Source organism: Papaver somniferum, chromosome 6 (assembly GCF_003573695.1).
Source record: "Papaver somniferum cultivar HN1 chromosome 6, ASM357369v1, whole genome shotgun sequence".
Classification (NCBI taxonomy): Eukaryota; Viridiplantae; Streptophyta; class Magnoliopsida; order Ranunculales; family Papaveraceae; genus Papaver; species Papaver somniferum.
In genome coordinates, this window is record NC_039363.1 from 152539903 (window position 1) to 152566829 (window position 26927).

General features: G+C 35.9%; 1 protein-coding gene across 4 annotated transcripts; it reads left to right on the plus strand.

The window, feature by feature from the left end:
- The first annotated feature begins 23100 nt into the window (after positions 1-23100).
- On the plus strand, positions 23101-26652 carry LOC113289833. Of its 4 annotated transcripts, XR_003331138.1 has the most exons (8): positions 23104-23396; positions 23879-24358; positions 24447-24626; positions 24733-24909; positions 24990-25145; positions 25250-25702; positions 25808-25924; positions 26301-26466. XR_003331138.1 is itself a non-coding variant. In XM_026539218.1 (7 exons), exons 2-7 carry the CDS (start codon positions 24122-24124, stop codon positions 26502-26504), a joined length of 1065 nt encoding a protein of 354 aa, XP_026395003.1. In that variant the 5' UTR covers positions 23101-23396; positions 23879-24121; the 3' UTR covers positions 26505-26652. The 4 variants fall into 4 exon arrangements, 3 of the variants coding, with proteins under 3 accessions (XP_026395003.1, XP_026395004.1, XP_026395002.1); XM_026539218.1 differs by lacking the exon at positions 25250-25702 and having other exon boundaries at positions 23101-23396; positions 24739-24909; positions 26301-26652; XM_026539219.1 differs by lacking the exon at positions 25250-25702 and having other exon boundaries at positions 23101-23396; positions 24748-24909; positions 26301-26652.
- Positions 26653-26927: the final 275 nt, after the last annotated feature.

Below are 26927 nucleotides of genomic sequence, written 5' to 3' on the forward strand. Positions count from 1 at the left end.
CGTCTCGATGATACCCATAATTTATTACTCTCGGCCATGAAGAAGAGACGTGTGAGTTTCACTGCCTAATCACTAGTTCATCTTTTTTATGTTGATTTTAGTTTTGTTTCTCATCGTTTTTTCTTTACAAATACTCATATGCCTTTTTCGGATGTGTTCCCATTGGCTTAACCCAACATCCACCGTTTAGCATCTGTTCTTGGTTGGGTATTCATATTTCATCGATTACGTTAAAACTACCACTGTATTCCCTTTTGCTTGAAATTTTTTCTTATCTTGCTTTTCTTTTGTTGAGTATTGGAGGAGGAGTTTCTACTAAGGATTCTGTCTTGGATAAGGATAGACTTTTGGTCTCTGTTCCTACAAGCAGTCATTGTTAATGTTGTGTGTTCACGTTCTAAGAAGAATTACTATTATTGAACCATTTTGAAGGATAATGGAAATCTCAGTTGACTGTTGATTAAATATTTTTCGTGGTTGTAGTAATGAGGTTCAAACTCTCGGACTTGTGAAGGTAATGGAGTTTTAGATTTATAAAAATTATATACAAGAAAATATTAACAATGGTGCAAGAGGTATTGGGGTTTAGGATTCCACCGAATTCATTTCTTGAGGTTCAAATAATGATTCTTTTAACAATTATAGCTCAGTAAATATATAAAATATATTGACTCTTATTTTTGCCAAGATAAATTCTCCAAATATTAGATGTAAATGTTATGCATGAGGCATCAAATCATCTAAGCTAAGCATGCCGCATCAAATCAAATGACAACTAATTTTTTCAAATCATAATTTTAATTAAAATTAGTGCAAAAGTCATGAGAAGAATTAAATATAATTACCCAAGTGTGAAATAAGGCTTCCTCCATCACCCCAGTGTTGGGGTTTAGCTCCTCATATTAATCATAATCTCAAAATACATGTATTAAGCTCAAAAAGTTGATTAAAGGGAGTAAAACAAGTGAACAGAAAAATTGCAACAGAAATAACTGTTGCAAAGGCGCTGTTCACCGTTACAAAAGGAAGAACGATAAAATGATAAACTTTCGTTGTAGCGTTTTAAGACCCACACTACGACCCACGAGCCGCTGTCGCTGTCGCTGTCGCTGTCACTGTTGAAGAACGACTGCTCTGGCAGGTCCGTTCTTCGTGTTCTTCATCATCATCAGCAGCAGCAACAGAGTTTTGTTAAACTCTGATTTCGTCTTCTCTAGCTCTCCCTAGCTCCCAAAACTCTCGACAGCCCTTCTACTCGACCCAAGGAGTTAATTTATACCCAACAGCAGCATTTAATCCCTCGCAATAACTCCATATAATTCTCATTTACTCGGGAAAATATTTTTTTTATTTTCTTCACTGTCAGCCAAGATACGATCTTTTCCACCTCTTCTGCCTGCGCAAATGAGTTGTAATACTTCCATAAGCCACATACAAACTTTATAAGAGAAGATATCTTCCCCTGTTTGTCCACAAACTTTCCAAATTTAGCTCACAGTGCACCCGATAATATCTTCCCCTGTTTAACTTTGATTTCCTCCCACGGCTTACTTGGCCCATTTTGCTCGATCAAAATGCTTGTACTAACTCTGTCATGTGAATTCAAGCCCAGCCCAATTGATTTCAGGTGTTGAATCTCGCAAAAACACGTCCAAAAATTCAACTCCAAATCATGCAGACGATAATTAAGTTTCCCGCCAATTTTGGAATTTGAATTTGGGAAGAAAACTGGCCTCCCCCTAATCCTGTACGGGTGTCCCTTTAGCAATTTGGGCTGAAATAGTAATTCTTGGGTGGAAATAGTAATTTTTCTGGGTTCCTCCGGGACATTTATGGGACGTTTCCGGTGCATTTCTAGGGTGCCTTTAGTACTTTTCTCCGGGGTGTAAATCATCACTTTTTGAGCAACTCTTTCCACAGAAGGGTATTTTCTCCAAAAACACCTAAACAAACATAAAAACACCATAATAAGAACAAATGGGTACTAACAAAATACACAAAAGAGATGAAAATAGACACATAAATGTGTCTATCAAATACCCCCAAACTTATTATTTGCTAGTCCTCGAGCAAATTTTATTCTTGAAAAGTGACCGAGTTAATCTCGGGTGGGTTTATCAGAGGTGTACCCACAAAAACCAATACTCCAGACCCTAGCTATCTACAAAAAATCTTGGCAAGCACTAAAGAACCTCATTGGTTGGCATACTTATTAATTACAGGAGGAAGTACCCTGACGCGAAATTCCAATTGCTGTATACGAGTTTGCACTCAAGCATACTAAAATTCATATAAGTGACAGAGCTCTACTAAGATAGTTTCACGATGGACATCATACTCGGAGTCAGACTAATCACATGAAAAGATTAAGAAGATGGAAAAAGAAAAATGTAGATGGTTGAAAAGTGAACGGTGTTTCCCATATCTGTCTGAAGGCCTCTGCCAAGGTGAACCTAACCTAAATGACTGAGATACCGGTCTGACTAATATTAACACACTGGCATATACAAGGGAACCAGTGGTCAATAATCCTAACTCTAGGTCAATAAACTGGCAAATACAAGGGAACCAGCAGTTGACTACACATAACAATAACCATTTTTTTTTAACTTAACGGCATGAATAGATCTTTTTGATCCAAGCGCATGCTTCTTGTCAGCAGATTACACGATAGTTCCCACGGGTCCTGCATTCCACGCTTGCTTAGGCGACGGAAACAGGGAGAACACACGCATATTGCTATCCAAGTGTTAGTATTTATTCCGATTGTTCTACTGGTCTGGTCTAAATTATTTTTTTTATTTTTTTTTTGGAAAAGGTAACTCAGTCACTCTATTTCACCCTAGCAAAGGTAACAACTTGAATCGTGTGCCCCACCAAATCACTTGAAACAAAAGAAAACTAAAAATAGAAAGTGAAAAGGACTCGACAAGATATGGCGAAACTATCATGTTAATTCTAACACCTGAGCTCTGTGCTTTTATGAATAGACTCTATAGATGTTTCCATCTAGTCAGATTGGTTCCTCAGCTCCTAAAACAAAAATGTTTCCATCCACTTAGATTGGTTAGTGCTATCCTTAATAGGCGTAAACTTCTAGGCTCTGGAGTTTATTTATTGCAACTAAAAAGTTTCTCCCATACCCCCAAACTTAAATCTAACATTGTCCTCAATGTTCTAAAGATGAAACTAAAAGCATGAACAAGGAGAAACTGTTACCATTTGTAGCGAAAGAGTTAAGGAAAGATATTACCGTGTTGCATGAGATTGGGTTACCTCCCAAGAAGTGCTAAGTTTAAAGTCTTCAGCCATACGTAGGAAAGGTTTAGTCAACTCGAAACGTATAACAGTAGCCGGAATAACTGTGGGTCTTTAAAACCAAAAAGAGCTGACAAAAGGAAACTACAGTGAACCAACGAAATGAACATGTACGGCATACCCTTATCTAGTTTCCCGATGAAGATACCTATGTCCCATTGTGGTTCAGGTTCAGGTTCTATGAAAGGATCTTGATAGAAAATTTTCATTGGATGCACTTCCTCATAGCTAAGATCCAACAGTTCAGGTTTAAAAGTCTGGAAAAACTCAATTAAAAATAATAACAACCTGAATAAATGGGGATCCTTAAAGTCAATCAGATTTGACTTACACAGCTGACCACAAAGAGAGTGGTGGTCTTCCTTAAACAGATGTGTCGACCCTAATCTCCTAAAGTAATTAGGTTTAGTCTCACAACTTAATATTCGACACATTTGGAATATAAACGTTCCCACAGTTGGAAGAAAACTATTTGGTGGGAAAACAAATTCAATCTGGGGATCATAGCCTGGGCAAACCACATCAACCAGAGGATGGGTTTCTAACGACTGAACTTCTTCCTGGACATCATTAGGTTCGGGAAAACGAGTATGAAGGTAATCTTGTAAAATGGTTGAGGCACATATGTCAAGTCCCAAGTGAGGGACCTTTCTAAGAGTTAAAGGTAAGGCACTAGGAAGGTGATAATCACCCCCAAACTTAGAGTTTTCAGTGTCTCTAGCTAGACTAGTCACAATCTCCCTAATTTCTGGATCATTAGATTCTTGAAAATGGTCAATTGATTCTTCTAAGTTATTATCAGGTGGTGCATATTTACTCATATTTAAAATCTCTACGAGTTCATGTTCTTCGTCTAAGTCTAATGTTTCTAAATCGCTAGACTCTAAAACAATATTCTCAGAATAAACTCGTTCCTCTAGACCATTATCGGCTTCGTAATCCTCGTCTAAAACTGTGGTATCTCTAGTCAAATCCTCGTCCTTTTGAATAGGTGAATAATTATTAAAATTATTTGGATTTGAACTAGAAATAACATTATCATTATAAGGCTCAATTGGAGAAACAAATTCCTGATTACTCTGCCTACATATTTCAGATTCTTCATCATCACTATCCTCATCATCATGATACAATATTTGAAATTCAAGAATTCTCAATCTTTGTTCCAAACTACATGGTCTATGTTTATAATATTTCTCATAGATCGTTAGAGGTGATTCCTCAATAAAAGTTGGAGTATCCATATATCGTTGCCCACGCATATATTCACCAAGAGTCATTTCCGAAGACGTCTCTTGATAACGAGAATTCCTAGACATATATTCTCGCAACGTCATCGCAGGTGGCGTCTCCTCAAAAGGATTCATCACCGAAGAAATATAAACTACAGAGGGATTCTATACAATCACAAACAAGGCCGACTCGACTCCACCAAAGCAAACCTAAAGATTTCTAGCAAACAAAAAGCATGATGGCTCCACTTAGATTGTTTCTAGACCAGCTTCTATCTTTCGAAAGGGAATTCGTTGCAATTTGAGCAAACCCCTCTGGAATCAATCCGAGTCAAAGTAAGTTGAATTGAGGCGAGGGAAGCTCAGTGGAGCTTTGATACCCAAGGCCTCACCGCTATCACAAGGCGGCGCAGTCACGCATTCAACTCACACAAACCATCATGAACTTTGGAGTGTGCTTAAAGAGCAACCAATATTTTTCGAACGAGTTTCCTATTAAGCTCGTTACCGTATCGGTCTCGTTCTATTCCAAATTTTAAGCTTGGGTTCGCGTTAGGTTTCGTTTTCCTAAGGCGGGCAAGAAGGGAGCGGTGATGAAATCCGAACCCTTATCTTGTATTGGTCAGGCCTTGCCCTTTATTAGGAATTTAAAAACAGTCCAAATTCGTCCTCAATCAATGAATCACCTTAAGGAATACAGTAACTCGCTTACAGGAGATTCGCGAGTGTTTCGATGGACTTACCTCTCGTACCAGACGGGGGATGAACCGTTGTCGTCGACTCGGGCCACGACTCCTATGCCGTGTGCGAACCCGAGGGGCCGAGACGATATAGTAATCGTCGTCCTTCCCTGCACACAGTTTATATAAAAAAAAATATATTTTTTTTTTAATAATAATACCCTTCCGTAGGGTTAAAAAAAATAAAGTCCAATTGTTTAAAGTCCAAAGTCCAAAATAAATAAAAAATTTTTTACAGTTTTCCTCACACACTCAAAAAAATTAAAAATTAAAAATTAAATCCTAAAATTGTCCCTTTTTTTTCTTCTCTTTTCGCTTTTCGCTTTAAGCTTTTTCCTCTCCAAGTCCTTAGTTTTCACTTTGAACCTGCAAAATAAAGACAAAAAGAAACGTAAAAAGGAAAAAACAATTCTAAAAAAAATAATAAACCTAAAAAAAAAAATTCTACCTAAGCACAAATCCGCGTCGGCGGCGCCAAAATGATTAAATATTTTTCGTGGTTGTAGTAATGAGGTTCAAACTCTCGGACTTGTGAAGGTAATGGATTTTTAGATTTATAAAAATTATATACACAAAAATATTAACAATGGTGCAAGAGGTACTGGGGTTTAGGATTCCACCGAATTCATTTCTTAAGGTTCAAATAATGATTCTTTTAACAATTATAGCTCAGTAAATATATAAAATATATTGACTCTTATTTTTGCCAAGATAAATTCTCCAAATATTAGATGTAAATGTTATGCATGAGGCATCAAATCATCTAAGCTAAGCATGCCGCATCAAATCAAATGACAACTAATTTTTTCAAATCATAATTTTAATTAAAATTAGTGCAAAAGTCATGAGAAGAATTAAATATAATTACCCAAGTGTGAAATAAGGCTTCCTCCATCACCCCAGTGTTGGGGTTTAGCTCCTCATATTAATCATAATCTCAAAATACATGTATTAAGCTCAAAAAGTTGATTAAAGGGAGTAAAACAAGTGAACAGAAAAATTGCAACAGAAATAACTGTTACAAAGGCGCTGTTCACCGTTACAAAAGGAAGAACAATAAAATGATAAACTGTCGTTGTAGCGTTTTAAGACCCACACTACGACCCACGAGCCGCTGTCGCTGTCACTGTTGAAGAACGACTGCTCTGGCAGGTCCGTTCTTCGTGTTCTTCATCATCATCATCAGCAGCAGCAGAGTTTTGTTAAACTCTGATTTCGTCTTCTCTAGCTCTCCCTAGCTCCCAAAACTCTCGACAGCCCTTCTACTCGACCCAAGGAGTTAATTTATACCCAACAGCAGCATTTAATCCCTCGCAATAACTCCATATAATTCTCATTTACTCGGGAAAATATTTTTTTTATTTTCTTCACTGTCAGCCAAGATACGATCTTTTCCACCTCTTCTGCCTGCGCAAATGAGTTGTAATACTTCCATAAGCCACATACAAACTTTATAAGAGAAGATATCTTCCCCTGTTTGTCCACAAACTTTCCAAATTTAGCTCACAGTGCACCCGATAATATCTTCCCCTGTTTAACTTTGATTTCCTCCCACGGCTTACTTGGCCCATTTTGCTCGATCAAAATGCTTGTACTAACTCTGTCCTGTGAATTCAAGCCCAGCCCAATTGATTTCAGGTGTTGAATCTCGCAAAAACACGTCCAAAAATTCAACTCCAAATCATGCAGACGATAATTAAGTTTCCCGCCAATTTTGGAATTTGAATTTAAGAAGAAAACTGGCCTCCCCCTAATCCTGTACGGGTGTCCCTTTAGCAATTTGGGCTGAAATAGTAATTCTTGGGTGGAAATAGTAATTTTTCTGGGTTCCTCCGGGACATTTCTGGGACGTTTCCGGTGCATTTCTGGGGTGCCTTTAGTACTTTTTTCCGGGGTGTAAATCATCACTTTTTGAGCAACTTTTTCCACATAAGGGTATTTTCTCCAAAAACACCTAAACAAACATAAAAACACCATAATAAAAATAAATGGGTACTAACAAAATACACAAAAGAGATGAAAATAGACACATAAATGTGTCTATCAAGTGTTTCTTATATGGGTAACAAAATAACAAAAGAAATTTTATGTTCAGTTTTTGCATCATGCCTTGACCGTAATTCTTTAAATTTCCTCCTATTTGTCATGTGAAACTATGCTTATGCCAGACATATTTATTGCTTTTTGGCTATTTTTTAAAGAGGATTCAAATTATGATAAACCAGTAGGCAAACATTAACCATCAAGATCAATTGGATTCAAAAATCCTTAAGGGATCGTTGTCCGAATGAAATTTCAGGTGCGTTTCACCAAATTTCTCAACAACCAATGGTTTGCAGAAATGCTAAATTAGATGTAACTATTTTTGAATTTTGATACGCATTGATTTGACAAAGTGGCGAGTATTCCCCTAATTTGGAATTAACAGGGAAACCCTTGCAAGATATACATTTTTTTTGTCAATATTGTAAGATATACATTGATACCAGTATCAACATATGTACATGAGTTAATAGTCTATACCCTGAGGAAGTGACTCGATGATACCAGTATCAATAATTGAAAACATAATACAGATTTTAGTTAATTTTTTTATAGGCTTACACATTAACATGTTTAATCATGGATCTGCTACATATGTTTGGTATACTGCACTTGATTATTGATTAAATTAAACAGCTCTATCGCGATTAGTGACTATCTCTTTTGTTAAAAATCTGTGGAATATTTTTGACTTTCAGTTTTTTGTGATTTTATCTCCTTGTTGTACCATAATGAGAATTTTGCCACTGAATTGAGGGTTTTTACCATGGATTGGATATGTTTTTGGTGGTACTGCAAGTACATTGCTACATTTGATCTTACAAATTTTTGTACTTTTCGTTCTTTCTACATAAAGGTTATTTTACTTTTATATGTGGGAATAAGTTTATGGACTTCTCTTATCACTTTTACCCCTTCCTCCCTTGCACCAAATTTTGGTAGATTATACTAACGTATACCTCATACTCTCATCTGTAACCGCATGCACAACTTCAGAACTTATGCTGCTCTTTTAAAATTGTACATATTGCAACTTTAGTACATGATTTGAAACAGTTTATTTACTGAAGAGAAAAGCTTGACGTAAAAGTAGTGGAAATTGCTAAGCGCGAAGACCGTGGTCAAGGCTCGAAACTAATATGGAAAACCATGTTTCCGCAGCCAAGCGGCCAATTTTAATACAATGTAGAATACAGTTGGGATTGAAATCAGCCCGACTATACTACAAGTTCACCATAAAAAAATATTTCGTTCCAATAAAGTGAAGCATTTTTGTTGCTTGGTCATGTCCTGTCTGGTGGCAGTATTAACGTTGAAAGTATCAAATATTTTGTTCTTTTAGTATACAAAACTAGTCATAAAAATCCAAGGTGACCAAATTTCGGGTACAAAAACCCCACTCAAATGTTGAGATCCATTAAAACTCCATCGTAAACAAAATTGATACAAAAACCCCAAATTTTTAAAAATTGATACAAAAACCCCAAATTTAAATGTTGGTTTCATCAAATTTTATGATGAAACCAAAATAAAATTTGATGAAACCAATATTTAAATTTGGGGTTTTTGTGATAATTTTGTTTTGATGGGGTTTTTGTGTTACTTTTGTTTTGATGGGTTTTTTGTGGAAGGATGGTGACATCTCTGGGGTTATAACTCGCGGACCGTTTAGTATATAAAAATACAGATTCAGCTCATTAAGAATATCCGTCAGAGAAGAAAGGATTCGGAAACTAGGAATTACTAGTTAATCCACTATAGGAAGAACCGGTTACTGTGTAGTCCATCATCAGAAAACAATTACTCGCTGGTCCAAAAACATGCTTTTGGACCAGATTTTTTATTCTCTCGTCCAGCATACGTGCAAGGTGTTTTATGTGTATTTCATAAATGTCGTAATTGTCCCTCCGTCCAATCAATACCTAACATAAAAACACGTCAAGCATATTATTTTTATTTTTCAGATCTGAATCGATTAAGAAGAAGAAGACCGAGAGCAGATTCATGAAGAAGAAGAACAAAGAAGAAGAAGATATAATTCGATTGAAGAAGAAGAACAACAAAGAAGAACAAGATATCATTCCATTAATAGATCAACGAAGAAAACAAATAAAGAGAGATGGATTTAATCAATATTGGGATTCTTAACTTTTTAATCTATTTCCTCGTCTGGATCTGTTATTCAACATTGAAAACGAAGGTAGTCCATTCAAAACGATATGATTTAGTTTATTAAAGTGAAGATTAATACTCCTTTCGTCTCCGGTTAGTTTTGATTTCAATTTTTTGTTAATTTTATCTTTGATCAAATTGTTTTGGGTTTTAGGTTCGTATAAAAAAGATTGGGAGATTTTGTACGATCCTACAATAACCCAATTGTTTTTCTTTTTTTGTACATATTTTCATTCAGAACATATTGAATCATCAACATTTTCCTTTTATACATATTTTCTTTCAGTACATATCAACATGTATTGTTGGATCATCTACTCTTTTTTCTTTTGTACTTTTTTTTTCTTCTGTACATATTTTCCTTGAGTAAATATTAATATGTATTGTTGTATCAATATGTACTATTAAATTATATACTTTTCCATTGATACACGTTTTTGTTCAGTACATATCAATATGTATTATTGGATATGTATTTTTGGATCATCCACTCTTTTTCTTTGGGTACGTATTTTTCTTTAGTACATATCAATATGTAGTGTTGGATCATCTACTATTTTTTTCTTTTGTGCTCTTTTTCCCTCAGTACATGGTTTCCATGAGTACATATAAACATGTACTATTAGATCAATATGTACTGTTGAATCATACTTTTCCTTCAATACATATTTTCCTTCGGTACATATCAATATGTATTGTTGATCAATATGTACAATTGGATCTTCTACTCTTTATTTTTCTTTGTACTCTCTTCTTCTACTGTTGTATTTGTGTATTCTTTGTATTCTTCGATCTTGTTTTTACCAGGATTCACCAAATGTAAATTTCTCCATGGTTTTAGTAAAATAGGGTTTTCTACAATCTTTTTTCAATATGTATTATTGATCAATATGTACAGTTTGATGAGTTTGTTTGATTTTTTTGTTTGTCTGTTTGATGATTTCCTTTTTAACATTTCAGTTTGTTTGGTTGGTTTGAAAATTTGATCTTTCATTTTGATTATTTTTGCTCTAAACCTAATCATACTTTAGTTTATTTTTGTTGTTTTGATTTTGCAGTTTTCATTACTGTTGATCGAGAAGAAAGAACGAAGAAGTTGTAGAGAAGAATAAAGAAGGAAGTAGTGGGAGGAAACGGTTAAAGCGTGAGTGAGGATAGCCTGGTAACTTTACATATGTTTAAACCTTTTTGGACTAAAGGATAAATGTTTAATCCCGCTGGACTAGCCACTAACCCGGATCGGGTTTAGTGGACTAAACAGGAAATCCCTCATTCGGAAATGCTAAAAACACGACTAAATGATTTGGACGGGCCATATTCTAATGTCCATCGCGCCGAAGGCGCACGAGAGGTTGAGCCCAGGCCGAAGGCCTGGGTGATACCCTAGTCTTTTATTATAGAGAAGAGGGAGAGAAAGATCCGGCAGGAAACCACTTGGCGGACTAAGAAGGAAGGAATTGGAGGTTAAGAATGGTGAATCTCTCTAAACTCTGATTGATTTAAACTGGAATGTCTTCAATTGTTTCGATATGTATGTTTTTTCTTTTAATCCAAGTGGTTGTTCATCTGTATTAGATTTTGTTAGAGTTGTTGAGTTCCATCGATCATTATTAGATGTTTTGATTGAATTTTGTTTTGTTATGGGTTTCGATCTAACATGAGATTTTTGTAATCTAGATGATTGTTTTGAGTTTCATCATCCTTATTAAATTGAATCTATGTTTGGTTGTCCCTAGATCTTATGATTGAGCTGGTGGTTAAACAAACAAGTAAGCAACAAGCTACCATGGATGATTATACACAGACAGACAGATACTTTGATAAAGTAGTCGAGGCTGATACTGGTGTTTCAGCTATCAAGGATGATAAATGGGTAAAAAGATACTTCGATAACTTACCCTATAAAGTAGTCAAGAAAATGAACAAGCCACCAATAGGCAAGCAAAGGAACAACTCTAGTGCTCCAGTTACCTGGATAGACAGATACTTCAATTACTTAAGTTCTAGAGTTGCATATGATGGTTCCCCAAAAAAAATTATGTATCCAAGATCTGAAATCAAGGAACCATCAATTGATTTACGGTCTTCACTTAAGATGTTTTTCCAAAAAACAGCTTGTTATGCAGATGACTGGACGGATGTCCACAGAAAGTACAATGACAGGAGGTCATTCTCTGCGTTTCTTGACCTGTTAGAACCGTCTGGACTTGAAAAGTATGCCTCCAATGAGGTACGCAACTAAGTTCAACTTTTGTTTATTCCTCGCATCTCTGCCTTTGTTCCAATCTCATGTCTCGTGATTTTATTGTTGGGTGCAATAATCAAAAACAAGAAAAAATCAAATAAGCAAAAGTTATTGATACTTAGCTCCTTTATAATGGAAGTGATCGATTTGATGAAACGAATGAGCTCCCCATATCTCCGCAACAGCAACAAGGCAAAACTTTGGAAAAACAGAGTGAGTCACGTGTTCAACACGTTGCCCTTAAGACATTAGCGCCCGGATACACTCAAGAGTGATGCTATATCCCTCACAGGACGGATATCTCCAGGATAAAACACCCTACTACACCTACTACTAGCATATGTAGTAGATGCTCAACTTGATCTTGGCAACTCCGAAAAAACCGTTAAGGAAAATCGCGAACTCTTAAGAAACGCTATAAAATATTTTCCCTTTCCCATAGATTTTACAAAAGTAGTGAATTTCTTTATATAATGGAATAAAACAATTTAAGAAGTGGAAACTCCACAATGTGGGACTAATAAGTTTATATAGTTTCTTAAAACTACTAAAAATTGGAAACTCCACAATGTGGGACTAAAAAGTTTCATTCACAAAAGAAAACAATAAATTATAATTTTTTATTAAAACTTTAAAAAATTATTTTTTTATTAATCGTTTTCCAACAATCCCCCACATGAATGAAAACTCAATAAAACATGAAAACACAGATAGATCTTGGTAAATCAACATCCCAACCTCACGATCCAAACAGACTGATCGTGCAAGTGTTGAAATCATACTAGTCATTTCTACGTCCTCTCCCTCACACAAAAGTGTGTTGACCCCAGGGTCATACTATGGATTGCATAAATCATAATAGTATTGAGAGCTTTCATCTTTAGTTCTCACATGGTGAGACTATAGGTATCTTTCACCAAAGTGAAAAAGCATGAACTAGTGAACCCTTAGTGACCTTTAGGTCCTAAGTTCCAGTAATACCAAAACCATCAAAACGAAAATCACATAAAAAGCGCAGGAAATACCATTTTAGGCAGAGGTGTCCATGAGGTCTTGAACCTTTGCTTAGTGAGATATTACCGGAATTACTTGCTAGAGACAGTGAACTATGTCTTGAACTGCTAGCATTTGATGTAATTCGCGATAACAACCACGGGTGATATCTCCAAGATTGCTGCCAAGCTCGTGCCGTTTTGTCCAATTTGGCCCTGGACATATCCTGTTTCTCAGAATGCTCTAGAGAATCAAAGCTCATATTCTCATAGGAAGCGGCCCACTTCCTCATTCAGATAGGTGAGTTTCCATAAAGAGTGTTACTGCTACACCCCACTTCAATCTTAAATTGAAACTATAGAACTCATTAAGACTTCTTAAAAGTCATCCTTCACATGCAGTCACACTATCACGTCTACACCATAGGGAAGGGACAGAGAATAAAATTCTCTGATAGTGTTTACCTTTACCCACCACAAATTAGTTGTCTCATTCGAAACCTTGATCTTGGGATCTCCAGTCAGCAAGGTTGAGTATCCTTCATGGCAAGTTTAATTTATGAGCTTAAGCCCCTTCCCCTCGATGTGTTTCTAACTATCTCTTGGGATAAACCTTTCGTCAAAGGTTGCGCGATATTCTCCTTGGACTTTATCCAATCAATGGAAATAACGCCGATTGAGATTAGTTATTTTCAGCTTTAGCTATTATAGCTTGGCTAACACATATATAGATATAGCTGGCACAGGCCTATGCCAGAGAGGAATGTCTTCTAAAAAGCATCTTAGGCACTCGGCCCCTCTTGCTTTTTATCAATACTCTCAGATTCCATAATGAATTGAGCAATATATGTTGTTTGAAATCTTCCAAAACAAACCTCCTGCTAGAGTGAAACATATCCACTCGTAGACTTAGACTCCTCTGAGTCAACTATCCAGTTTGCATCACAAAGTCCCTCAAGGACAGCAAGATACCTTTCATAAATCAAAAAAAGGTAATAGAGTATTTTAGGTACCATAATACTCTACAGTGCATCAATGCTCTTGCTCTGGACACAATATATCTACTTAACTTACTCACATATAGGCAATGTCTGGACTTACAGTTCATTAAATTCATCAGACATCCTATAACTCTTGAGTATTCAAGTTAAGATACTCCACATCCTTTTTCTTGAGTCTACAAGAATAATCGTACGGAGTACAAGCAGGCTTACAATCATACTGATTGTATCTCTTAAGCACAAAATTCAACATAATGAGAATGACTAAGACTACATATGTTAGATTATTTTCTAATCCTCATCCCTAAGATTACATCAACAGGGCCTAAGTCTTTCAAGTCAACGTTCTCATTCAGCGCATGTTTTTAGTGGAATTAATCACATCTATGTTTGTATCAAGTATAAGCATATCATCAACATACAAGCATACAATCACACAAGCATCCTTAACAAGTTACTTGTAAATATACTTGTCAGATTCATTAACTTAAATCCACTACACATTATCACATGATCAAATTTTCCATGTCACTGTTTACGTGCTTATTCTATAAACCATATAAACATTTGTTCAACTTACAAACTTTGTCATCATAACCTTTCACTACAAAGTCCTCAGGTTGGTCTATGTAAATTTCTTTATCTAATTCACGATTTTAGAAAAGCTGTCTTAACATCCATCTGATGTATCTCTAATTTGTTTATGACAGCAATAACAATTAGCATCTCAACGTAAGTAAATCTCGTCACATGTGAATAAGAATCAAGGAAATATACACCTTCTTTTAGTTTATAGCCTTTAGCTACCAACTTAGCCTAATATTTTTCTACAGTTCCATATACCTAATGTTTCCTCTTAAAGACTCATTTACATCTCATGGTCTTACTCTCTGGAGGTAAACTATAAACCTCCCAAGTCAGGTTCCGACGGACTGATTCCATTTCACTAAATGAAGCTTCTTACCAGAATGGGGTTTCAGTAGATATCAAGCTTCTTTACAAGTCCAGGGCTTAGACTACGCTAGGAATGTTATGAAGTCGGCTTCATAAGAAGTCTCAAGTCTAATTGTTTTACTTCTCTTAGGTTCAACCTTAACTTCATCTTCCGTTAAGATAAGTTCTGACTATTTGAAAATAAATCTAGGGGATCAACAACACATCTCTAATTAGGTACAGGTTTAAGAATAAACATGTTCAAAGAACTCAGCATCCCTAGATTATGTAATAGTATTCACAACAAAGTCAGAAAAATCACACCAAAAGTATGAAAAATCAGAACACACAACCAAAAATCTATATGTAGAAGTATACTCAGCATACCTTATATGAAGACACAATCACCATTTTTGGTTTCTATCTAGTTCTTCTAGGAAGATGAATGACAATCTTAGTCAAACACCCCAACACTTTGACATATTCATAAGAAGGTCATCTACCTTTTCATAAATCATATGGAGTTTCATCTGATCCTTAAGGGTACTATATTCAGGATATACTAGTTAAGAGGACTTCCTCCTCCCACAAGACCGCAGGTAATCCTGAACTAATCAACATGGTAATTATGATCTCCTTAAGGATACAATTAATATGTTCAAGGATTCTAATTGGTTATCAACTTCAAGTTTATACATCTTAAGGCTTCTAAGGCATCATCCTTATCCCTAAGCAAATATACAAGATAGTACCTCGTACAATCATCTACGGGAGTTATAAATCATCTTTTACCATAGTGGTTTTGGGTTGAACTCATGTCAACTAGGCCTAACTGAATTAGTTCTAAGGGATTAGAATTACTATGAACATTTGTGCTAAAAGATTTTATAGCATATTCATTTCACTTTTGTGTTCAAGATCCAAACTAAATTTGGGTACGAAGCCTATGCTAGGCAGTTTATACATTGACTTATAATTTTACGGTTCCAAGTCTACCATGCAAAACATTCAAAGACACACAAAAGAAAGCACAAGAATCAACTATGTTCACTTTATCAGATTTTTCTTCAAACTTATATAGACCCTAAGTCATATAACTGTTGCCTAACAAATCAATACCCTTAGTTATAACAAGTTTTCCACATTTAATTAAGATCTTCAATCTTTTACCATCTTCAAGAGAACAAGATACAATATTATTTCATATGCTCGGAACATGAAAACTTCATTCAGTGTGAGAATATTACAGATATGAACTTATGCTCGACCTTTCCCTTTTATGCAACCTCTGTCGCAGATGAGTTACTCATATAGAGTTTCTCGACATCCCTTATCCTCTGATAAGAGGTGAACAGGTCTCTGTTTCAACAAACATACTTGGTGGCTCCAGAGTCCACCTTCTGGTCTCTCACATTGGTTGTTAAAATAACTTCCGACATCATGTCAATGAACTCGTTCTAATTTGTTTCAACTAAATTAGAATTAACTTTCTACTTATTAAGGTTTTATGTTGTCTACACTTTACTACCGTATGGCCCCGAATTTTACAAACATAACAATCACCCTTAATTAAAGTAACGCCGGATTCAGTTTTACGAAACATACCTTTCTTATGAAGACTACGGTTAGAGTTGTGTTTGATATTCCCGCCTTTGTCATCTTTGGAAGACTTGTGTTCATCCACATGCGCCTGGTAGTCATGTTCCTTTTCAATTTCATGTTACAATCTTCGTTTATACTCTGACCACGGACACGGTAATTTCCCAATCACCTAATACACCACATCTCACAAACCTTAGTTCCGAAACGGAAGATAAAATATGAGTTTTGAAGATAATATCTGGATTTACAAACTTCGTTTGAACCACCATATCAAAAAACTCATGATTACCCCATAAAAAATACTTTAGTTAACAACAAAAGTTTGCCCGTCAGAATTTTTCAGGAACATTTGTCTGTTTTGTAAAATATCAAAAAAAAATACTTTTACAACTCCAAAAATTCTGAAATTTTACGTGGGTAACTATCAGGATGTCTACTACGTTGTGTCAAAAGGGTTCGTCGAGATTCCTTCTAGGTTAAGAGATAATCTCGAAACTCTACAGATGACCAAAAAATTGTTTTTTGTTTTTCACTCCACAATTAACATCCATGATTCACAAACCAACCAACCATTTTCGATTATTAAAAATTCTAATGTCTTAAGATTGTTGGGTGCAATAATCAAAAACAAGAAAAAATCAAATAAGCAAAAGTTATTGATACTTAGCTCTTTTATAATGGAAGTGATCGATTTGATGAAACGAATGAGCTCCCCATATCTCCGCAACAGCAACAAGGCAAAACTTTGGAAAAACAGAGTGAGTCATGTGTTCAACACGTTGCCCTTAAGACATTAGCGCCCGGCTACACTCAAGAGTGATGCTCTAGCCCTCACAGGACGGATATCTCCAGGATAAAACACCCTACTACACCTACTACTAGCATATGTAGTAGATGCTCAACTTGAGCTTGGCAACTCCGAAAAAACCGTTAAGGAAAATCACGAACTCTTAAGAAACGCTATAAAATATTTTTTCTTAGGGGTCCCTCTAAAATATAGAGCAACCCCTTTTTCATAGATTTTACAAAAATAGTGAATTTTTTTATATAATGGAATAAAACAATTTAAGAAGTAGAAACTCCACAATGTGGGACTAATAAGTTTATATAGTTTCTTAAAACTACTAAAAATTGGAAACTCCACAACGTGGGACTAAAAAATTTCATTCACAAAAGAAAACAATAAATTATAATTTTTTATTAAAACTTTAAAAAATTATTTTTTATTAATCGTTTTCCAACATTTATCATATTGGTACATGGTAGGTTTCAGCATAATGACATCAATATTAGGTACCCGCAAGATATATATTGGTTGTCCCATGAGGTGTCGCCAGATGTTGAGGTTGCAAATAAATACTATAATGAAACCTTTTCGTTGATGAGACTTTTGCAAAGAATTCGTTCAGAATCTGGAAATGATTTCAGCCGAGAGCAGGTGATTTATATTTACTGTCATCTTGGATTTGTTTTGGGTAGGATAGGATTTGACCTTTTTTTTATGACTATGGCATGCATGTGTCTCTTCGTAGGCTGGGTTGTTGGAGTCTTTCCTCGATCAACTCATCAAGATACAACAGGAGCAGCGGTTTGTTGCAAAGATATTCTCTAATCATCTGGAACAATTGAGAAAGTCTGATAGAGATATGCAAATGTGTCATCTTTTCCTTATACGGAAACAAAAGGTAAGTCTTTATCCTGCTAAATCAATAAGTATCGTGGCTAATTCCGAATTACTTAACCTTGTTTTGATATTTCAGCACCTAGTCGAGAGTCTGTGTATCATGTCACGTAAATCGGCTTGGTTGTTGAAGCATCTCAAGGATTCTCCTTTTACTAGTCCCTCATCTATCGAGGAGTCCAACAAGATTCTTGACATCATCTTGGTTTATATTCCCAAGTTCGTGAAATCGAAGGTACAAGATTGTGCATATATTTCCTGTTTGTTCTCACTGAAACCATTGGATGATATAGTTTGTTTTTTTTTTAATTTTTGAGTCTCTGTTCTAGAAATGGTTGGATCGGTATCTTCTCAGGATACATGGCGCCGGTGGTTCTCTGTTCCAATTGATTTTGCGTAATAATGAGGTGTTAGATAGTTTTGGAAGGTGCATTAAAAGCCTACATGAGCAAGGCGTTGAAAGAAATTCTGTTGCGAAAAGCCTGCTTGGATGTTTTGTAGATGTAGTCAATATGTACTACAACCTCGCAGAGCTAGGCGATCCGTTCGTGGACACCTGTTCTTCCCTTCAAGGTTTGTTTTCTGAGGCTGCCAAGGAAACATCGGAGCTGATAAAGGAAGCATTAGATAAACTAAATTCACTCAGGTGTTCTGGTCTTACCGGCGGAGGCTCTCCACTTGGATGTATCGCTTTATGGAGAATTCTATTTGAATCGTCTCTAATTAATCTTCGGTTGGATCTTATATGTAGAAACCATGACGAAACAGTCAAACTCGGGGTACGTATGCATTATATTCTCCAAATGTTTATATCTTAATCATGATCCCATTAAAATCATATCAATTGTTTCTTACATGCCTTCATCTGAATTGACTGTACTACAGGTTGAACTGTTTGGCACTGCCACAAACGATCAATTGGATCAAATTTGGCTGTCGATTAATGAACTATTCACAGTTGGGGAAAATGTCCTAGTTGAATTTATATCCATGCACAAAATGGTATATACTCTTTATCTTTTAGATTTGTCCACTAGAATCAAGCACTTTTCAATACGTTTAGTACCGTGAGTTATCAGACTACTGAAAAAATTTCAAGACTATCGGGTAACTTTAGCTACTGAAAAGCTTGAATAGAATGGGACTGTATTCTGTAGAAACGGAATTGTTTTACATCCCCAGGTAGTTTGTTCTTCAGATTGGATTAAGTTGAACTTTTGTAGTTTCTTCTGAAGTTATTAGTGTAACTGATCCGTCAAATTAGTAGGGTGCGCTTTCCCCGTCTATGGATGTCTTCTTGTTCTGTCCACTGGTTTTGTGTTTGCTATTTGGCCTTGCAGATTATGCTCATGTTGAACGATAGAGAAGTTAAGTTTTGCAAGATTTAGGTTCTGGTTGAGCATGAAAATCCGTTTATGGATGTCTTGTTGTTCTGTCCACTGGTTTTGTGTTTGCTATTTGGCCTTGCAGATTATGCTCATGTTTAACGATAGAGAAGTTAAGTTTTGTAAGATTTAGGTTCTGGTTGATGAAAATCCGAAGTTGTATTTTAGATTCTTGGAGCTGTTGATGAATGGCATGGATTGAGTATTTGATAATCCACAATGTTATCTCATTTGGCATTCTTGTTTGATTATTACCAGTTTTGTTTGACGAGGAACTCTCAGATGTCTTATTGCTGTGAGTTTGTAACCAGATTATGCTTCGTTTCTAGCTTGGTTAGGTCATAGTAGTTATTATTGCCATGTCTTTCAACTTGCAATCATCCTGAGTACTATTGTGTTTTTTTATTTTGATACCTATTTTGCTATCTGCAACTGAAAATTGCCCACTTTTGAATGGCAGGTGGCAGAAGTTTCTTATATGCTAGGAGATGCTTTTACAACTGGTGGTGCTGGTATGATGGGTTGGAGTGATGTTACGCATCCTGGGACTTCAAGCAAGCACGGTGACCAAGTAATGGATCTCAATTTCGATGATTTCCCTTGGGATAAGCACATTGTTTCTAGTGCTACGATTCGTACGGAGAAGTTGCCAAAGTACTATGAAGGCTAGTCTCTCTCTTGAAAAATGTACTGTAGTATCTTTGGACGACAAGACATAAGATTAATGATGCTTTTTTGTGCTCACATGTTCATGGAGAAGTGATCGATTTTCTTTCAAAATGTTGTTGAAGAAATAGTACATTGATATGTTATTATTAAAATATATGTTAGGAACTTTGGATCCCCAACTCGGTCGATGTAAGCTGATATGATACGAATTGTTACGTAGAGATTGTCTTATGAGGCTGATCCACCGGCTAACACATTTTATGTGGGATACGTCTCGTCACTAAGGGTTAAAAAACATATGTTGACAATAGTTATCCCTTAACCTGTTTATAATAATGTTTATCTGCTCCTCCTGCTCAGGTAAGTATATATTTTATACAGCCTTGTGGGTATTATGTAAAAGGAATACGAATGAATGGAAAGGGAACAGAGAAGCCCCAGTTTCCCCACCTTCTTTAATTACCTCTCATTCATCTTTAGTTTATGTTGTTTCTAAACAGATAGTTAAGTATCTGACGGGTTACATGTATGCAGCAAGTGTATCAAACAAAACAAATACTACATGTATACAACACTTAATTATGAGAGTGATTGTTATGCCGATTTACACGATTACGTCCGGTGGATCATTCTTATAAAATATATTGCTTTGTGGGAGTCGGCGTGGGACGGACCATATGGAAAAGGATAATCCTCTTCAACTCTTGCATATTTAATTTAACTATTGTTGAATAGTTCTATGTATAAATTTTCCTAGTGTTTAACTTTGTTTTCTATTTTGATTAGAATTTGTTAAAGAAAAAGTTAGACATCTTACCGTCTTGTATGTGCTATTTGGAGCACGTGAGATTATAAGAAGAATCATACCTGTATGTGCTATCATTAAATAAGAAAAAAATCCCGAATGAGTCATACATGTTCTTCTTCAATCTGTTCGACGGATCTCTAGACGCTTAGGTGAGCTTATGAGCTTTTGAAAAAGAAGCGTCGGTATGTGAATTTACGGGCTTGAAAAACCATTGATTGAAAAAATTTGAAACGGTAGGACTTGTTCATCTGTACGTTTTTTTCACCTTTCGTCAAGGGATTTGGCGACAGACTGAAACACTCCCTTCCGTTGCACTTTCATGCTATTTGCGAGCATTGACAGCCGTCAATCGGAAAGAAAAGCTTATTCACATCCCTCAGATGGTTCAAAAACAAGAAAAAAGAAACAAACAAAGACATAAGAGCCAGAAATGAAGTACATTAGCCCAGTTTGGTCCAAAAGGACCAAAACAATACAGGGTTTGCGTGCCTCAACATGACACTGTATCTTGAGGCATAAATAATAAGTTACGCAAAATGGATTCTATGTCAATCCTGATTTTTCCTGACTCAGTTCTCTCCCTCACTATGGCAGTGCAAAAACCATAAAGAGAAGGAAACACACTAAAAACGGGAAGGAAAAGGGGAAAACCAAAAAAATCTTCTCAAGTCAGGTTTTGGTGGAAACTTCAAACCCGAATGATTTTACACCTACAGCCTCCTTTACCACCTATCCCCTTCCCTGAACCTGCCAAAAACAACATAACAACGCACTTCATGAGTGATTTAACAAACCTTAACCTCATAAGGTAGAATTGCGACTAGATTAACCATCATTCTAACAGGTGGAGATCTATTCGTATTCAAGAAAAGAAAATCAAATCAAAACCACATTAGACTAACTAACCTATCCATGTCTCTGTTTCCAGAGAATCCTCCTCCCTGAAAACCTCTTTTATCTGGCCTTTCCAACTCAGCTCAAGTTCCACGAGACCGAGGCCCAAAAGAGTTGACCCTTGCACGTTCAAGCCCACTCAAATCACTCCCAGAACCAGAACCAAAACTACTATTCGTATCCTAATCATCATTTGCTCTAGAAAAACCTCCGCTGGACCTGCCAAAAAACAACCTAACAAAGCACATCATGACCTTAACAAACCTTATCAAAATAACTAGACAGTGAACCATATAACAATGCAAGCAAAAACTTGAACTTCGAAATAACAGGCCATATACCAATGCAACCTATATATTCATATTCAAGAGTCGTGCACAGTTGCGTTAGAAAAACTCGAGAACCACACTAGACTAACCTATCCATCCCACCATAAAACCCTCTTCCATCTTCTACTGGCCTTGCCTACTCAGATCCAGTTCCACGAGACAGAGGCCAATCAATATAGTCTGACCTTTTGGGCCTAGTTAAAAGATGATGAATAAGAGACGGAATGGATTAGAAACTTTTACCTTCTCAAGGATGATTTTCCAGAAGATCCTCGTGATCATACTATATTTTGGATTGAAGTAGGGTTGGGTCCTTTTGTTGAACAGACGGTCAAGAAACCACGCTTTAATTATGAACCATCCTACATTTGTTCAAGAAAAATCATGTTAGGAAATTATACATCAAGTACAATGAGTTTCTCGATAGGTACAGAGGGGACAGGTTTGCTGCACAAGATACATATAAAGCTTGGAGATGAGAACAGTTTTATCATTTCGAAGCGGCATTGATCATTGAATCTCACACCATGAAAAATAATAACATGAAATGTATCTATACCTGTCGTCCACCATGTGAAGAAACGAGAAAAGAGTGATACATGCTTTTAATCGCATGATCTGTTGTAGTTTCTTTTTTAAGTCATTAATGAACATTAGTTTAATGAATTGATAATGAAGTTATTAATTTGAATATGGAAATCGTTTCATTACAACACATTGAAACATTTAATTAATTCAAACAACAATTGTTTTTTCTTTCTCCCCTCTCGTTTTTCTTCTCGTTGAATAGTTTGCAGATTCAATTGTACCTCTTCTTCCTAGATTCAATTAGGGTTTTCGAAGAATCGAATTTCTCAGTTTGCTCTAACAACTTAACAACAAACCATATTTAGGTCACCACAAGTGAACAAATGTGACAAAAAAACATGAAAATTCTCTACTAGCTCATCACCTGAGTATTACCAAGGCCTAGGTCTGTTTAAACCATTCATTCTTCAAATCCCTTATTAAAAAACGACAATTCCAAAGATCCCCAATATCTCATCTGTTACCAACAAATAAAAATTTAAAATTTTCAAACAAGGAAAACCCCAGCAAACAAAAATCAATTTTTTAAAAATAATTAAAGAAACCCAGTACTACAAATTCATCAAATTACAATAACAAGATCCAACGGGAAACCCATAAATAACAAATATCCTAAAAAAATCAAAATCCAATAAACACCCTTTTAACTCCAAGGACCATAAGCATATTCCTTATCTTTGCGTCAAAACTAACTAATTTTTTAAGAGAGAGATAGAGAGATCCGGCAGGCTACACCAAAAGGAAGGAACTTGAGGTTAAGAACGGTGAGTTTGGAATCTCTCTAAACTCTGTTTGATTTAAACTGGAATGTCTTGAATTTTTTCGATCTGTATGTTTAGTTTTTATTGGTCTGGTTATTGTTTTAATCCAAGTGGTTGTTCATTTGTATTAGATTTTGTTAGAGTTGTTGAGTTCCATGGATCATTGTTTGAGGTGAAACCATGCTTTTATTGATGGAATTGAGATTCTTGTAATTTAGATGATTTTTTTGTTTATATTAAATTGAATCTATGTTTGGTTTGTTATGAGTTTTGGTCTGTATGTAATTTAGCTGATTGTTAAATTTCTCTTCTTTTTCTAGCTAACCAAGTCACCCCGTTTATGTTAATTCAGGGTTTCCTTTTCCCAAGTGATTCCTGATTTATTAGTTTGATTTCTTTTTCTAGTTATAATGCTTTTAGGAAATATTGAAGCATATATATATCAGATGGCAAGGTAGGAAAACTCTCAACTTAGTTTTGTGCAGGTTATTATTAGTTAAACAAACAACTCCGATACTAGTGTTTGAGCTACCATGGATTATGAAACAGAGACATACACATAATATGATTGGTCAAGTATTAAAGTAGGCAAGGGAAGGAACAACTCTGATACTGGTGTTTCAGCTATCAAGGATGCTAAATGGGTAGTCAAGAAAAGGATCTTGCCACCAGTAGTCAAGGGAAAGAACAACCCTGGTTCTCCAGCTACATGGATAGACAGATACTTCATGAACATAAGATATAGACTTAGATGTGCACGTGATGGTTCCCTAAAAATAACTAGATCTGAAATCAAGGAACCATCAATAGATTTAAAGTCTTCACTTAAGATGTTTTTCCAAGTAGCAGCATGTGATGCACATGACTGGACGGATGTCAACAGAAGTTACCGTGACAGGAGGTCATTCCCTATGTTTCTTGGCCTGTTAAAACTGTCTGGACTGGGAAAGTATGCCTTCAATGAGGTATGCTACTAAGTTCATCATTTGTTTATACCTCGCATCTCTGCCTTTATTCCAATCTCATGTCTCGTGATTTATCATATTGGTACAGGATACATTCTTACAGGACGATGACATGAATATTAGGTACCCGCAAGATAGATATTGGTTACCCCATAAGGTGTCGCCAGATGTTGTGGTTGCAAATAAATACTATGATGGAAGCTTTTCGTTGATGAGACTTTTGCAAAGAATTCGTTCAGAATCTGCCGATCATTTCAGGAAAGAGCAGGTAACTAATATTTACTGCTTTATTTTGCTTTATTTTATTACTGTGGCATGTCTATTTCTCTTGATAGGCTCGGCTGTTGGACTCTTTCCTCGATATCCTCATTAAGATACAGCAGGAGCAGCGGTTTATTTCCAAGAGTTTCTCGGAGCATCTGGAACAATTGAGAAAATCTGGTGAAGTTGCATTTTCTTCCAATCCTTTTAACGATGATGATGGAGATAGGCCCAAGTGTCCTATTATAAGTTCTGATAACACCATGGACTCCTATATGTGGCAACAAAAGGTAAGTTTTTATCATGCTGAAAATTAAGTATGTTTCCAAGTACAAATTACTTAACCTTGTTTTGATTGTTGATATTTCAGCACCTATTAGATAGTCTGTGTATCATGTCACACGAATCAGTTTGGTTGTTGAAGAAACTCAAGGATTCCCCTTTTACTAGTCCCTCATCCATCCTGGAGTTCAACAAGATTCTTGACATCGTCTTGGTTTTTATTCCAAAGTTCAAGAAATCAAAGGTACGTAAGATTGTACATATATTTCCTGTTTGTTCTCATTAAGACCATTAAATGTTATAAATTAGTTTTATTATTATTATTCAATTATTGAGTTTTTGTTCTAGGAATTGTTGGATCAATGTCTTCTCATGTTATATGCCCACACTATAAGTTACCCGTTTCAATTGATTGTGGGTAATAATGAAATATTACATAGTTTTAGAGGGTGCATAAAAGATCTCCAGGAGCAAGGTGTTGAAAGAAATTCTCTTGCGGAAACACTGCTCGGATGTTTTGTAGATGTAGTCAATATGTACTACAACCTCGCAGATTTAGGCGATCCATTCGGGGACACCTGTTCTTCCATTTAATATTCCTTTTCTGAGGCTGCCAAACAAACATCAGAGCTGATAAATGAAGCAGTAGATAAACTAAATTCAGTCAGGTTTTCTAATCTTACCGGCGGAGGCTCTCCACTTTGATGTATAGCTTTATGGAGAATTCTATTTGAATCGTCTCTAATTAATCTTCGGTTGGATCTTATATGTAAAAAGCACAGTGAAACAGTCGAACACGGGGTATGCACGCATTCTTTTCTACCATATTTATACCTTAATCATGATTCCATTAAAATTATACCAATTGTTCCTTACATGCCTTCATCTGAATTGAATGTACTACAGGTTAAACTGTTTGGCACTGCCACAAACGATCAATTGGATCAAATTAGGTTGTCGATTGATGAACTATTGACAGTTGGGGAAAGCGTCCTAGTTGAATTTATAGCCATGCACAAAACGGTATATATGCTCGATCTTTTAGCTTTGTCCACTAGAATCAAGCACTTTTTAATATGTTTTAACGGTTTATATGCTGTCTTGTATTGAGTATTTAATAATCTACAACGTTATCTTGTTAGGCTTTCTTGTTTGATTACTGCCAGTTTAATTTGATGAGGAAATCTGAAATGTCTTATTGTTCCTGTTTTTTAATCCCTACGGATTTGTAACTAGATTATAAAAATAGTGTATGCTTCCTCCCTAGCTTGGTTAGGTCATAGTAGTTATTATTTCCATGTCCTTCAACTTGCAATCATTCTGATTATTATTTGTGTTTTTGTATTTTGATACCTGTTTTGCTATCTGCAACTGAAAAATGCGCACTTTTGAATGGCAGGTGGCAGAAGTTTCTTATATGCTAGGAGATGATTTTACAACTGGTGGTGCTGGTATGAGGGGTTTGAGTGATGTTACGCATCCATGCAAGCACAATGACCAATTAATGGATTTCAACCCTGAAGATTTCCCTTGGGATAAACACAATGTTCCTAGTTCTACGATTGATCCTAATTCGAAGGATTTCCCAGAAGACTATGAGTAGTGTCATATTTTAGCTGTTCTCTCTCTTGAAAAATATACTGTAGTATCTATTGACGACAAGACATAAGATAAATGTTGCTTTTTTGTGATGTTGTGCTCATAATGATTACTCACATGTTGTTCATTGAAAAGTGATGGATTTTCTTCAAAATGTTGTTCATATAAGAAATGTAGAATTAGTACATGGTATGTTGGTACAAAATAATGTCTTTGGTTCTAATGGATGCTTGGAACTTCGATCCCCAAACTAAGTCGACGTGCTTTAGGTGTGAGGCTGATATAATATGAATCCTATTGTTAGGGCTGCACATGGCTGGGTTTATGGGGTTGCTTAGGGTCATGAAACAGTAAACCATGTAACCCGATTTTTTTTGTAAACACTTTGTATAAAAATGAAGAAACCCTTCCGACCTACTCGGGAAAA